This window comes from Malus sylvestris, chromosome 2, assembly GCF_916048215.2.
Source record: "Malus sylvestris chromosome 2, drMalSylv7.2, whole genome shotgun sequence".
NCBI classification, from domain to species: domain Eukaryota; kingdom Viridiplantae; phylum Streptophyta; class Magnoliopsida; order Rosales; family Rosaceae; genus Malus; species Malus sylvestris.
The window spans coordinates 11,363,488-11,379,261 of NC_062261.1; the positions used below are offsets into that span (position 1 = coordinate 11,363,488).

General features: G+C 38.9%; 1 protein-coding gene across 1 annotated transcript; it reads right to left on the reverse strand.

Annotated features, from left to right (window-relative positions):
• Nucleotides 1-9,810: 9,810 nt before the first annotated feature.
• LOC126583228 (uncharacterized) lies at nt 9,811-12,384 on the reverse strand. The gene is made up of 3 exons (XM_050247560.1): nt 11,922-12,384; nt 10,904-11,245; nt 9,811-10,503 (listed from the first exon to the last, which is right to left on the reverse strand). The coding sequence occupies exons 1-3, from the start codon at nt 12,207-12,209 to the stop codon at nt 10,015-10,017; spliced, it is 1,119 nt and encodes a 372-aa protein (XP_050103517.1). The 5' UTR covers nt 12,210-12,384; the 3' UTR covers nt 9,811-10,014.
• Nucleotides 12,385-15,774: the final 3,390 nt, after the last annotated feature.

The window sequence follows — 15,774 nt, forward strand, 5'->3', positions numbered from 1 at the left end:
ACATTGTATCTGATTTTTTTTTCTTTCAAAAAATAGTGTTATGTTTTGGGTTCTTCAGAAACAGTTTTATGTTGTTGTTCTTTTTTTTTTCTTCTAGACACTTTTTCGCCGATTTTTGCCAGTAAACTTCTTTGAACTTGTTTCGGTGGCTTTAGTTCGATGAATGCTTCTTTTTTGAACTTTGATTTGGTTGTTTTTGAAATGGGGGAATTCAATTTGATAGGAATACAGGGAGTTATTATGGCGGTTTCGTGCTGAGTTAATGTTGGTGAAGAGTCAGGACAATATCAAATCATTTAGGGGTATTTACGGAAGTGTAGATTTGTAGTGGCTTGGACTTGTAAGTTTGACCCGTGGACAATAGTTTTGGATGATTTTTTTATTAAACTTTGAGCCCTTTTGGTTAAATAACATTTTGGGATGGTTTTTGGTTAAATATTTGTTGGCCCAAATCCTTTTCATTAAAGCTCATTTTAAAAAAAAAAATCTATTGGGAACATGATTTGATACACTAAGTGTAATAATATAATTAGTGTTGTAGGCATAATTTACGGAACGATTATGGAGGCCAGAGAGAGAGGGAAGGTGCGGCAATAGTAGAGAGAAAGAGAGATGTGTAATTGTGGGTGTGTTCTATTCCACCCCATTGTGTCTTTATTTATAGTGGTAGGATATGTAAAAACCTTTACCTTTAGGATTACAACATTTAATAGGTAATCTATTCCTAATAGGAATATAAGATACATTCCTATATCTACTAGGATTTACACAATCACATTCCTAATCTAATAGGACTGCAACACTCCCCCTTAAGTGTGTAAATACTCAAGTAAATGGCGCATCAGGTCTTCAGTGATGGAGTAAGTACAGTTGATGAAGTCGTCGGCACAATGAGTGAATGAGAGTCTCAGATCAACGGAAGAATGCATAAAAAGGTAAAACTCGTAAAACCTAGCTATGGTGAAACCCAAGGTGGGAGAAAACCCATAGACTAAGGAGAAAAGTGAGAAGTTACATTAAGTCAAAACTATACGTCTTTTGGATGCAAGTAGAAGAGCTCACAAGGGTATGATCAGCCCAAGATGGGTGCCTCATTAAAACCTAGTTAGGTAGCAAAAACCCAGTGGGAAAAATGCTCCTAATTGTAGTGAAAAAACGTACATTAAGATCAAGTGAGTATACTTCTGGATACTCCCTCTGAGTTTAACATGACTTCTAAATGAGAACTATAAGCATTTGCATATGAATAGTTAGGCATACCAATATCTCAGACAAGCTTCTGGAAGGTTGACTTCGGCAGTAATGCCATGTAGAGGTCGGCAAGGTTGTTTGGGATCGGTTTGCATGACTTCAATCTCCTGATACTTTGCTGATGTAGATGTAGACGCAATATGTCTTGGTGTTGACTTTGTTGATGTATCATGGTTTGGTCGGGTGGATACATGCGGCATAATCTTCATGGATCGTCATTGGGACTCAACGATGGATGAAAACATAGCAAGTACTTCGAATATGCTTAACAAGAACTCCTAACCATGTCTCACTTGTGGCATAATGAAATAAGGTGAGTCTTGGAACGATTTGAAGATTTTGCAACTAAGGTCATATCATAGACCTCCAGGATATTGCGATATCCCTAACGGTAAAGACATAACCATTTGGGGATTTTGCCTTGTGCGAGTTTGATAAGTAACCTATGTTAGCATAACAACAAGACAAGCATCATTTCGAGGATCAAGGGGTTGAATCCACTAAGATGCGTTAGGATTTACCCATGTAGTACCTTCAGGGTACGTCTTTAATACCAATTCAGTGGTTGCGTGTAGGCGCGGTGCTGCATCTTTACCAAGATCAACAGCGAAGGAGATGTCCTGTCTAAATACAATGAGCTAAGTACAACGAAATGCAAAGTTGATCTTAGATATGGAATTTCAGATTCCATAACCTCTTCAAGAGTCTCATTTGCATATAACGTATGAACGATCATAAGTATACTAATGGGTAACACATTCGAGGTATAGTTCGACTGGTAGACCAAAATATCGTTAGAACAACACTTGAACTTCAAGTTAAAGCATAAACGAGTTTTCCCAAGATCCTTCATCTCAAATTCCATCTTCAGGTGCGAGGTAGTTTTCTCAAGCTCTTCTAGAGTCTTAGTGAGAAGTATGTCAACGACATAAACTGTAACTCTAGCAATTTGGAATAAGACTTCATAGTTTAACACATAAGGGCATAATGCATATCCAGGACTGATCAAATAATCACTTAGACTGGTATACCACATCCGTCGGATTGTAAGTGAACGCCTCAAACAAGTTAAGATGGTGTTCCATGGTTTTAGAACTATTTGAACCAGTTCATGTAATTCTTTGGGAACTTACATGTAAATCTTTGTATCTATATCCCCATGGAGAAAACACTGAAAACACTAACCACATTTCATAATGCTGCTATCAATCATAGGAAGTTTGAGAGAAACATTGCATCGTAAGACGTGCATCATATTGCACTATTTCATTCATCTCATAACGCTTCCTTTCCCACTTGTAACACAACAGGGTTACCTTGGGCAGTGTAGGAACGACAGGTCCAATACACACTTTGGTAAGAAATTTGACTTGGATTGTAACTTTGGTTATCCAATCAGTTCTACGTTGTCACTTAATCAACGGAACATGATTCGACATCGTCACTTTTCATTTATGTCGGTAGCTACCATATAAGTGAAAACATCATCGATGATAATCTCATTTCAATTCCATTTAGCTCATCCCAACTAGTATACTGGACCAAGAACTTTAAGTCTCGGGAGAGATCCAGATTAATCTTATGAGATTAAAATGATTTGAGACAGGGATTGAGTTTAGATTCATTTTTGTGTAGTGTCTTCCTCTTCTAGAGAAGTGAATCATACGAATCGAATGATCTATTGTGCTTTAGGCCAAGACAGATTGATTGGCTATCTGCCGGTGTACCGGACCGTCTAACAAGGGTGGCATACCCTCCAGGGATGTTGACTCGACATCCGTTTAGTACGTCTATCATTACAGGCATGTTTGCAATTGATACATGATCTCGTTACTTTAGCTAGATCAGAGGAATGCGTATGGAGCAACATTCTGAAAGTTAGAATTCATTGCACTTACTTATCATACATGTGCGGTACGGGGATCAAGATGAGACCTAGTGGATAACGTCCCTGCAAATTTACATTGTTCTACAGGAATGTTGACGTTATACAGGAACGTTGACGTTCTTATCTCACCCTAACGACGGGAAGATTGTTCTCATTAAAGTGATAACTCGCAAATGAGCGATAAATAGATCGTGTGCAAGGGCTCTAAGAGGACGAAGGTGAAGGAGAATCATGATCGACAAAAGATATACATCCTTCTTTGAGGACCTATATTGGTACATTGCGACGGCGCAACTTGGCACATGGAATGCTCACCTAAATGCGTAAATACGAAAATCGTCAAGTTCGTACCCAGTAGCCAACTGTAACGTCATATAGGTTGGGTGGCAATGGGCCTCAAGGCGGACCAACATAACTACGTACAAGGATTGCATAGCCCTAAGAAGAAAGTGAAAACTTGGTACGTTTACCAAAATTCGGGTGATTATTTAAATTGCGCTTTATGATCACTAGGCGAGACTCTTTGGGGTGAACATAGGAATTCAATGTTCAATTATATACCCAAAATACTGCAATACTTTATCAAAAACCTTTGATATAAACTTTCCAACATTATCCAGTCTCCCAGACCTTAAGGGATAAGTAGGGTGGTGAACCCTTTATCGGCCATGAGGTTTAGCAGTAATGTTTGTGGACAAACATGTGACCATTTTGTCGATTCATCAACCAAAACTGTAAGTATTTATATGGTATGCATCCACATATATTCCCTTGAATCCACTATGAAAAGAGAGTCATTTTGTATCTTTGCTAGGGATGATTTAGAAATCAATTTTCTAAAACGAGCGGGTTTTGGTAAAGTGTGCTTGTAGGCACAAGATCCTTACTTCGGGTAAGGAGATGCGTCGTAGCATCATTGTTCGACCTAAGTGTCCCAAAAGGTCGTGCCAAAACAAGTAAACTGCTCAATCATCCATCTCCAGGCCGGTCACATGTGGTGTGTTCCTAGTTGGGAGACAACTCATTGGCCCCAAATCAAAGCTTCAGGCTCATTTTTGGAGGTAGTGCAAAGATAATCCACTCTATTTTCTTCAGTGGTTCATTTATGATCATTGTCGTCTCGAATATCCTTAAAAACTCAACATTAAGGAGAATTTAAGGTCCCTTAAATGGTGATTCAGTACCATTTATACAACGAGGAACGTGCCAATACTCTTAATCAGGTTGGATAGACCTGAAGTCGTTGTTAGAGATGTGATTTAGGTGTAAAGTTAGTGTGTGTAGTACGCATTCATCCAGATAACTAACTTTCCCACATTCCTACCTAATCACGTGTTTAATTAAATCGGTCACATGTATTAAGAAACATGATTCAATTAACTCATATTCGAGGGCAATATCAATAAGATTATCCATAAGTAAAACATACACCAAACGTGAATCCAAGAACATGGAAAAATGTTCACAAATTAAATGGTTTACTAAGGGGATTCGGCCATCAAGGCCATCCATGTCAAAATTTTATTCTTCCAACGATGTTTGGTGGAGCAAAATTAGTCTCACGTCTTGATTACTAGAATGGTACTCCTTAACAACATTGGTAGGGGAATGAACATGTGCATAACCAATGGTCTATTCCATCGAGACGGAAATAGATTCTGCAGGGTTAAGGTTCGGGAATATTTTCCCTTATTCTTGAAGTTTTTAGGTCTTAGGTACCAAGGATTATGTTTCGGGCATAATGCCACACCTTGGCAGGCCCTGATTCTACCAAATGTTGTAAAAAGAAACTTAAAATTTGATTGTGAGAGAATATGCCATTAGGTGTATCCCTGTCGAAACAGTGCATCACCATTCGGTAGGCTTTGATCGAACTAGGTCGAGCTATTCGGTAGACTCTAGTCGAATTGAGTCCATACCGTTATCTCACGTTGGTGGTAGTAATCAAATCCGAGAATTTGGAAAACTTCCGCTATCTACACTGCTGTTTCAGGGGCGAGTTAGAAACAAGGAAGGACGAGAAAAGTATTCTCCAATCAAAATTCGATCGACGAGAAAAGTATTCTCCAATCAAAATTCGATTGGATTTATAAACTTCAAAATTGTACTTATTCACGAATGTAATCATGATGTGCTTCAGACAATATTTTTCATGATTAAGTGGTCCATAGAAGTGAGTCAAATAGCCATGGAATCCTCTTTTGGGAGGTATTTCCATTTGTAATGCTTTGGGCATAAGTCTTCAAATGAAGATTATGGCGGAGGCTTATTCAACTCTTTCTTGCCATTGTTTGCTTCAATGGTTTCTCAGCTTCTTGATAGTGAAATGGACATTTCACGTCTTGTACCCCACATAAAGTGGTTTCTATTAGAAACGTCCAAATCAGGAAAATCGAACTTGTGACGGTTCAACAATCCATTGAATTGGAGGGAACAAGATTGTGATTGGTGCTATGGGAACGAATCATCCATAAGCATCAAAGTTAGAACATTCGAGTTCTAAGACATGGTTGTCATGAAAAAACGTCGGGTTTTCATGGGTGTATTGTTTTATGAAATCTTCGGGTTTCAAAGGCACTAGATTTGAAACTACAGGTTCAATTTAGTTTATGAACGTTTAGCTCATAAAAGAGAGATTCCTGCAAGAACACAGAATGCAATATACAACTAAATGTAGTGGATTTGAAGTTCTTCGGGAAATCAAGTGTGAAAGCTTCGAAACTACGAAAGTAAGTCAACGGTTCAAAATATAAAAATAAATTATTGAATTGTTAATGTCCAAAAGTGATCTTCAGGTTAATAATTTTGGATTCATTATCAGATTAATGGATTGTAGGTCGCTTTTAATTAATTCAATAGATCGGGACCATTTGTGGTAGATCGTAGAAGCAAAAATAATAATAACACGCGGGTTAAAATTATTTAAAATGCTAAATAATAGCGTTGGGTCGAAAATACCATAGTCCAAAAGATAGGGCTGGGTGCCGTGAGCCAAATGAGGGGCTCGAGTTGGGTATGGTTGCAAAAGCAGCCCATGGAATGGTCTTCAGGCTATGGGCCGAGAGCATGGAGCCCATCAGCAGCAGCTGCTAGCTCTTTGGGCTAAAGGAGGGGCACGGATCAGGCCCAGCGAAATGCTGGTTTGCAGGTTGGGTCTGAGGCAACTTAAGCCCAGTAGCCAAAGTTGCTAGCAAGCAGGTCGAGACTGGGGCGAAGCCTAGTGAGTTCATGGGCCAAGGGACACGGGACAATAGGCCAAAATCTGTTGGTTTGGAAGGCCTAGTGGTCTAGATTAGCGCAGCAAAGCCCTAGGGCTGCTGCCGTGAGAGGTCCAAGGTGTCCGTGGTGATGGTGTCGCAAGTACCCATATTTTTTCGACATAATTAGGGTTTGAAAACCCTAAATTTCTTCTAATTTATTTTATATAATTTGACTCACAATTTCCACATAGTAAATATAATTGTGTAGTGCATGAAACAAATATCTATTGACAAATTTATGAACATATACAATATATATATCATAAGGAAAATATAAACATATGGGGTTCATGCATCATGGGGAATGTTTTCATGCTTCATAGTTGATTCAAATATCTTACTTTATTTTAAGCGTACTCGTTGGGCAGAAAACAATAAAAGCCTTTGAATTTGTAGAAGATTCTTCTCGAAAGCCGGAATTGCATCTTTAATGCGTTGTATCACGTTCAACATAAAAAAATTAAATTGAATCAATATCATGTAGATCAATTCAATAAAATAATAAATTAATCATAAAAAGAATGATTAAAACGTAATACTCCCCTGATTGAAGAATAAACTCTCTTTAGCGCAGCGTTAAAAGCGTGCTAATAATGTGTTGTAGGTATAATTTACTAAACGATTATGGAGGCCAGAGAGAGGGAATGTGCAACAATAGTAGAGAGACAGATAGATGTGTAATTGTGGATGTGTTCTATTCCACCCCATTGTGCCTTTATTTATAGTAGTAGGATAGGTAAAAACCTTTCCCTTTAGGATTACAACATTTAATAGGTAATCTACTTCTTATAGGAATATAAGATACATTCTCATATCTACTAGGATTTACACAATCACATTACTAATTTAATAGGACTGCAACAATTAGTTGAATTTTTTTTTAAATTTTTAACCAATTGCATTTTTACATTTGTTGTACCGAAATGTATTTCCAACATGCTAAAACATCTCTCGTTTTATATAGACTTTAAGCTAGTGGATGGTATAGTATAATATTCATAAATAAACTTTTTTTATCAAATCTGCAAATCCTGTGATGTGTCATCCATAGAAAATAAACAAGTTAATCAATACTTAAGTAATAATTCAATCGTTAATAACCATGGCATATAATTTGTAAAATTTAGTATAAATAGTTAGCCTCTTTAGCATTACCTGTTTAACACAAATGTGATTTATCGTGTTTGAAAAAGTGAAATTTGTTGGTTCATTTGACAAGCAAAATTTAGTGAACACATTTACGAACTTGCATGTATCTGAATATGCAAAAACAAACTACAGGAGCCAAAAACTCCACTTCACTAAACTTTGATCATGCCTTTTGGTCATAAACTAATTTTCTCCCAATATATCAGTTTTTGACCTACATTGCAACTGTAAGATCCCACATCGCTCAAGGGTGAGGATCCTGTAAGCTTTATATGTATATTCCCATCTCTTCGTAGCACGAGACCTTTTAGGAGCTCATTGGCTTCGGGTCCATCGGAACTCCGAAGTTAAGCGAGTTTGTGCGAGAGCAATCCCAGGATGGGTGACCCACTGGGAAGTTATCGTGTGAGTTCTTAGAAACAAAATCGTGAGGGCGTGGTTAGGGCCCAAAGCTGACAATATCATGCTACGGCGGAGTCGAGCCCAAGATGTGATAATTTGGTATTAGAGCCAATCCTTGGCCGGAAGTGTGCCGATGAGGAAGTCGGGCCCCTAAGGGGGATGGATTGTAAGATCCCACATCGCCCAGATGTGAGGATCCTGTAAGCCATATATGTATATTCTCATCTCTACCTAGCATGAGGTTTTTTAGGAACTTACTGGCTTCGGGTTCCAACGGAACTCCAAAGTTAAGCGAGTTCGTGCAAGAGCAAACCCAGGATGGGTGACCCACTGGGAAGTTATCGTGTGAGTTCCCAGAAACAAAATCGTGAGGGCGTGATCGAGGCCAAAAGCGGACAATATCGTGCTATGGCTGAGTCAAGCCCGGGATGTGGTGGAGGCCCAGGCTGGGATGTGACAACAACAAAGAATTAGATACTCAAAAAAATGAACAGTCAGATTTGAGCATTGAGAACCAACTGCTATAAAAAAAAAAAAAACAAAATCATACAACTCCATCATCAAAGCATTTGATATCACGGGGCATCGTAACCACACCCTTTTATACATGCAAAGCCAAACCCTTGATCAAAATTATTATCTACTGTCATTAAAAAATTCCGTACATACAAAATTTCAATTCAATTATGCAACTTAACAAAATTGCTGTTACAAATTTTTTGGGTAAATTACACAAAACTAGCTCAATTATGGGTTGAACAACAATTTCTTAAGAATTTGTGCCAATGTCAGACCTCTATCAGTTTTTCTGTTAATTTCTGTGTTAAGTGCTAACGTGGCTAGAGACAGGATCCACCCACTAATCCAACTGGATTAAAAAATAATTAAATATATTTTTAATAATTAAATATTAAAAAATTAAAAATTAATTTTTTTATTTATATAAAATTGTGGGACCTCTCTCTCTCCTCTCTCTCGCCTCTCTCTCGCCTCTCTCTCTTCTTCATCTCTACGCACCTACATCCCCAAAACCCAGAAACCTTCCCACCTGTCCCTCCCCCAACCTTCCTCCACCACCCTTTCTCTCTCTCTCTCTCTCTCTCTCTCTCTCGCCTTTTTCTCTTCTCTCTCTCTAGGCACCTGCATCCCCAAAATCCCAAAACTCATAAACCCTTCCCACCCATTCCCCCCAACCTTTTCCACCACCATTTCTCTCTCTCCTCTCTCATGTGCAGTGTTGTTAGCCACATCGGCGTTGTTGGTGGCGCACAACCCATCGTGGGTGACGGAGGAGGCGCCGAGGATGACCCTAGAGCCGAAATCGACCATCGACCTGAGCAGAATTTTTTTTTTTAAACAAAACCAGTTCGTCTTCCCCACCCCCTTCTCCCCACCCGTCGATCCTCTATGCCGGGCCCCACCGAATCAGGCCTTGCATCCTCGTCACCTCGCCAATCTTGTCCCAGGCCCGACGGACTAGCTGCAAAAAAAAGAAACAAAACAAAATCTGGGTTTTTTTGGTCCAATTTTTTTTTTTAAATAAAAAGGTGAAGAATGAACGAAGGAAGAAGGTGAAGGTGAAGGTGAGAGAGATGGAACGCAGGGGAGAAAGGAAAGAAAAAGAGAGATGAGTTCGGATCAGGAAGAAAAAGGAGAGAAAGGGAGAGAATTATTGGGGGTGGGTCCCACATGCTTTAAAATAAAAATATTAAAAAAATTTATTTTTAATTTATTAATATTTAATTAATATTTTTATCCACTTGGCTAGAAAGTGAGTCCCGTCTTAAGCCACGTCAGCATTTAACAAAAAAATTAACATAAAAACTGACGGAGCTCTGACATTGGCACAAATTCGTAAGATGAGGTATGATATTATCATTTTTAAAAGATGATGTATGATAGTGTCGTTCAACCCATAATTGAGGTAGTTTTGTGTAATTTACCCAAAAAAATTTCATCAGTTGCGATACATATGTATCACTTCCACACTCACTAGTATTTACACAATTTTCTTTCTTTCAGCTATCTCTTTATAAATTTAAAAAAAAAAGTTCTCATATCAAATCAACTATATCCTTGCTTCGTTTCAGCAGGGGGCAGAAAGCTCTCAATTGTCAAACCCCATATATTAAAATCCACCTCATCAATCTGCCACGTTTCCTCCATCTCCCTCTTGTGGTTTGCAGACTGCTCACCATATCTGAACACCTTAACCCTAGTCCTCCCACTGTGAGCAATGTTGACGCCGTCGACGTACTTGTAATCATGTATCACCGACTCGGTGCTTGTCTCCCAAAACACATCCGTGTCGTCCCCTTTTTTCTTCATGCTAAGCAGCCTCGAGTCCTCAAATTTCACCAGTAGACCCGATCGCTGGCTAAAATATCCCCATATTGTGTGGTGAATTATCTCATAATTTGGACCACTCTGTGCCTCACGAATAGCAGGACTTGTTTCAAGCTTCAGAATGAAGCAATCATCGTCGTGGATGATCTTCTCACCAATGCACATTGCGTCTGCGAATAGATTGGCCGTGGCCCTTGGATCCAAACCCTGCATGTGTTCATGTTCATATCACATTGTCAGTGCCACGAAGTAAGTTAATCACTCAAGAGTTGTCAAGAAATGTAAAAATCCTACTTGTATGAACAAATTCTCTGTGTGAACGTACTAATGGGTTTTGAATAGATTGAGAACTTGAACGGATTCAAGTAGATGAAACTAGGTTTTTGATGGTCGAGCTGGCTGGGAGTAGACTTTGTGCACACCATTTTCACCTTCTACGCTCTCTTCATTCACATTTGATTTTTCTTTGATTTATTTGTATCCGATAGCAAGAGAAGTGTACATAAAGTGAAAAAGGGAGTGCACAAATCATTTGTAAAAATATATTTATTTTCATAATTATGTCCAAAGTAAATAAGAAAATGTTAAAAAATGTGTATACATATACCTGCAGAAAACGACGCAAGGGTCTAGGAGGGCCTTGAGAGACGGGTGCTTGTTGGTTAGAGGAATGCCTCCATGAAAGCTTCCCATTGCTTCCACAGATGACCTTGCAGCCAGACACAACAAGCTCTAAGCACCACAAGTCCGGATTCTTTTGCCACAGCACGAAACCACCCCTCTCGTCTGAGCTCCTTTTGACCCCAACGCTCACGTCCCCTTGGTGAAAATCCGATGCACTGATCTTAACCTCGCCGGTCACACACATGCTCGTCACCGAGTTCAGTGCTGGTTGCCCTCCCGTTGCGGCTGTGTACTGTTGCACGATGTATTTGGCTGTTGAAGCTTGCTGTCACATATTGAGTGGAATTATGTGATTATTTCAAGCATAGGAAGGGCTGGTTTGGTATTGTTGTGCTTTGAAAAAAAACTATTTCTGCTGTGCTGTCAGAATAAGCGACTGTGAAATAAAGTTGTAGAGTGTTTGGTAAACTTTTTTGTAAAAGTGCTTTTGAAAAAAAAAAGTAGTATTATAGTGTTTGGTAAACTTTTATGTAAAACAGATGTGAAAAAAAACCGGTTTTTCAAAGCTGGGTTTTGCAGCTTCTTGTTTTTGGCTTTTTTTCACCCAAAAGTGTGAAAAAAAGCTGAAGCTAAATGTTTACCAAACACAAAAAAACTCCCAGCTTTTTTCAGAATCACCTCAGTACCAAACCAGGCCGAAGTGATCTTCAGATTCTCATTTTTTTCATCTGCACTCAGATTCTCATTATTTAGTGGAATTATTGCTTGATGTATTTCGTTGTTAATTCTTCTCTAATTTATGGACAATACGCAAGTTCTTTATGTACTCATTCGAATGAATTGTCTCAACTCTTCATTAGTTAGAGATTTTATCAATAATATTAACATAACAAGTAAAGATGGTAGATGCCATATAACCATGCATTTTCACGTAACAACAATAGAAATCCGTAACAAAATGTAAGTAAATAATAACTATCAGATGGATTGATGATTCTTACAATGGAAGAATCTCTAACTGGACGATGTACAGAATGTCCCAATTGAACTTGAAGAGGGATGAGAGGAGAGCCAACAAGGTAAAGCAAAAAGCGCAGCTCGTTTAAGCGTCCGGCGATGACCGGCGCTGACCATTTGTCAGGAGTTTGAGCCTTCATCCACGTTAACATGTTTTGCCATCGCAATTGCACATTGCTTCCCATACTTGTGAGCATCTCTTCTGGTATGGGGACCTCAAGAACCGTCTCGAGGCCATCTTCTTTATCAATATTTGGACAAAGCTTCCTCATGTGTATTATGATCTCATAAAAGAGAGAAGGTGAAAAGGAAAGAAAAAAAGAGAGAGACTTAGAGTCAAGGGCTTAATTAAAACGCCTTGCCCTCCTTCCTCAAACCTGATGAGGGAAAAGAGGGAGCTATGTGGAGAAAGTGGGGATGATGAGAGGATGGGGGTGGCTGTGAATTTGGCAAAGGTTCTCCTTGCTTGTAGGTGTCATGTGGGCAAGATTTATAGATGGATTTGATTCTTTTAACTTTCTGTTTTAGGTGCATAATTAAGCCATATTTTTTAAACTAAATTGAATAACATATAATCATGTTCTTACTAGTAAAAAAAAAAAGGTTTCTTAGGGTGCGTTTGTTACACCTCCTTAGGTGGGACTAACTTAGACTGGCATAAGTAGGATTATAATCCTACGTTTGGTTTGGTCTTGGACTACAATAAATGAGTCTCGACTAGGAGGCTATCTTCACTTTGCTAAACCCCGTTTAAGAGTCCTGAACTTTTGCTTGGTATTAAGCAAGACTAAAATGAAAAAGAGGGCGACATCTATAAAGAAAGTTGACATCCCACCATAAACCAATTAACAATATGAGGAGTAGCCCAACCTTTACCCATGTAAGGTCCATCATTCCATCAATGTTCATTCTCAACACGCCCGTGTGGTGAATTTTCAAGTCTGACACGTGGACAACATAACGAGATGACATGGAGCGTGTGTGGTCATTTGGCTGCTCTGATACCATGAAGAAAGTTGAGGTGAAGAAAGTTGGGGTTCCTCTATAAAACTAATTGGCAATATGGGACTAGCCCAACCTTTTATAAGTCTATGCAAGGTCCCTCATCTCATTAATGTGGGATTCATTCTCAACATGTCCCCTCGAGTGTGGCGTATTTTCAAACCTAACACGTGGACAACACAATGGGACGATGTGAAGCGCATATGACTGTTTGGTTTCACACGTGAGACAACTTGCTCTGATACAATGGAAAAAAATTAGAGTTCCTTCATAAAACCAATTAACAATATGATGAGTAACCTAACCTCTTATAAGCCTATGCAAGGTCATTCTCTCGTCAATGTGAGATTCATTCTCAACAATCTTGACCTAAGCTTGTGCTTGCTAAACCTTAACATCCAGTCTCTAGGCTTCACCATCTTTCTCCTACAGCGCTGTCACCGTGGCCAAGCAGTTACTCTTCCGTGGTCCGAGCCAAAGGGGCAACTGCACAGCTCAAAGCCGACGCGGCCACACCGACCGCCTAAATCTCAAATTCCAACTACCAAAATTCGAAAAAAATAATAATAAACTGCTGCACCAAATCGCGGATATGAATGAAGTTTTGATAGCTTCTCGCTTCAAAACTGGCTAATTGAATAGGGAAGTATAACATCTTTAGCTGCTAACTTGCTATTGAATTCATGAAATTAGGATTGACAACGCAATAACAGAGCTGTGAAACATTGTTGAAGACTTGCAATGGCAATCTTTTGCTCTAGTCATCTCTGCAAACAATTTGAGTGGGGACGAAGAGATGAGAGAGACAGAGGGAAAAAGAAGAAGATAAGGAGAGATTGGGACGGAGCCAACGAGGGGGAAAATGAGAAGTTTCTTGAGAGAGTAGAGTTTTTCTAAAAAAAAGAAAAATGTTAAATTAATAATAAAGTATTATTAAATATGTATTAAATAATATTATAGTATAGAATACTTTGTTAATTATCAATTTTTTAGTCCACCACTATATCAAATACTTTAGTACGTTAGTCTAGTTTAGTTTATTCTAAGCCAATCTAGCTTAGCCCTTGAAGCTAGTCATGTCACGCCCCGAACCCGACATACGTCTAAGATCGACACATGACGTCACTGAATACACGAACATCTAACATACCCCACCTCCACGATATGAAATAAGACCACTCAAGGTCCAAATTTCATAATAATTTTTCGTATGCTTTATGGCTGCATCTAACCTTCTCGTTAGACTACCTACGTACCCTCAATAGGGATCAAGCCATTCGTAGTTCACCATTCGTCAAACTTTAATCTTTTTGTAAAATACTTCTAGTGGAAAACATAGGGTACCACGGGTACCACACTACATATCAACCAAAGCCAAACACAATTATCATCTTGTCATGCAAGCAGGTATGCTATGCCTACCCATATATTTTCCAATTCATCCTTCATATAAATCACTACATTTCACATAATTCTCCAATTCATAGTATGCAACATCTCAAAGAACAATCAACGAATCACCATGTTATCCTCTAGCCAAAATGGTCAACGAGTCTAATCATAATGGCAACAATCACAACCAACATTATTCCACAATCGCATCAATCAACAACACATCATATACCAAAATGCAGGGCTAGAGTGACACAGCTTAGCCGAAGCCCACATCTCTGGAAAAGGGGATTTTGGACCACCCAACGGAACCAAGGTACAAAAGGGGATTCCAGACCATCACTCAACGAAATCTATATCAGGATACAATTCCGGACTATCACTCAACGGAATCCAAGCAAAACTTAGTTCCGGACCACTCAACAAAATCGACGGAAGTCCAAGAGGCATAACTACAGCTCGGAGGTATAAGACAGGATTCAAGTTACTCAATTCACGAAGACTCAACGAAATGAAACAATATTGAGCAACAAATCCCCACCACAATGGGTTATCGGTCCATTACTAGGCCTCACATCTCCCAAGTAATTCAATATGCATTTCAATCACATGTCACAACCATTTCCAATACACAAGTCAAATCACATTTCACTACATCATACCAATTACTATGCTTCCAACATTATATCTCAAACCATAGCTTGTAACATATCAAGGAATCACGAAGCACAATATTAATATTTAATTACGTTAATCAATCCATGAGATAGCATATCATTTCACGAATTTAATTAAAGAACTTTACATAATTCCCTACTTGGGTTAAGAATAATAATAACATGGTAATTCTAATTTGTATTCACAAGATCCATTGTGCGTAATTCCCTTTCACTCGAATCTAGGGTTCTAGACTAACCTTTTGGAAATGTGCAAGAGTAAGGATTCCGAACCACTTAACGGAATCCAACAAAATCGGGTTTCAGACCACTCAACGGAACCACCATGTCAATCGGTTTCTCGTAATCTATCCAGACCTGTTGTATTAAAATTAGTGCCATCGATCACAGTTATATATCTCAAATATAAGTTCGTAAATATGAATACATAGACCAATCTCAATAACTCCGAAGGAGTCACCCAGACATCCAACGGCTTTTCTAATTCAAACAATAAGATTTTCAAAATCCATCGTTCATATGTTCATTAAACACTAGGGCTAGAGGAATGCAGTTCGGCTAAAGCCTACATAAGTAACCAAGTAGGCAGTGACCCCCCAATGCGGATTAACCAAGCAAGGTTAAAATAACCAAGTAGGTAGTGACTCCCTAATGCGGATTAACCAAGCAGAGTCACACCTACAAAACTGCTAGGCAGTGATCACCCAATGCGGATTAACCAAGCATGATCACTCCTAAGCATACATGGTCATAAGGATCGCCCAAC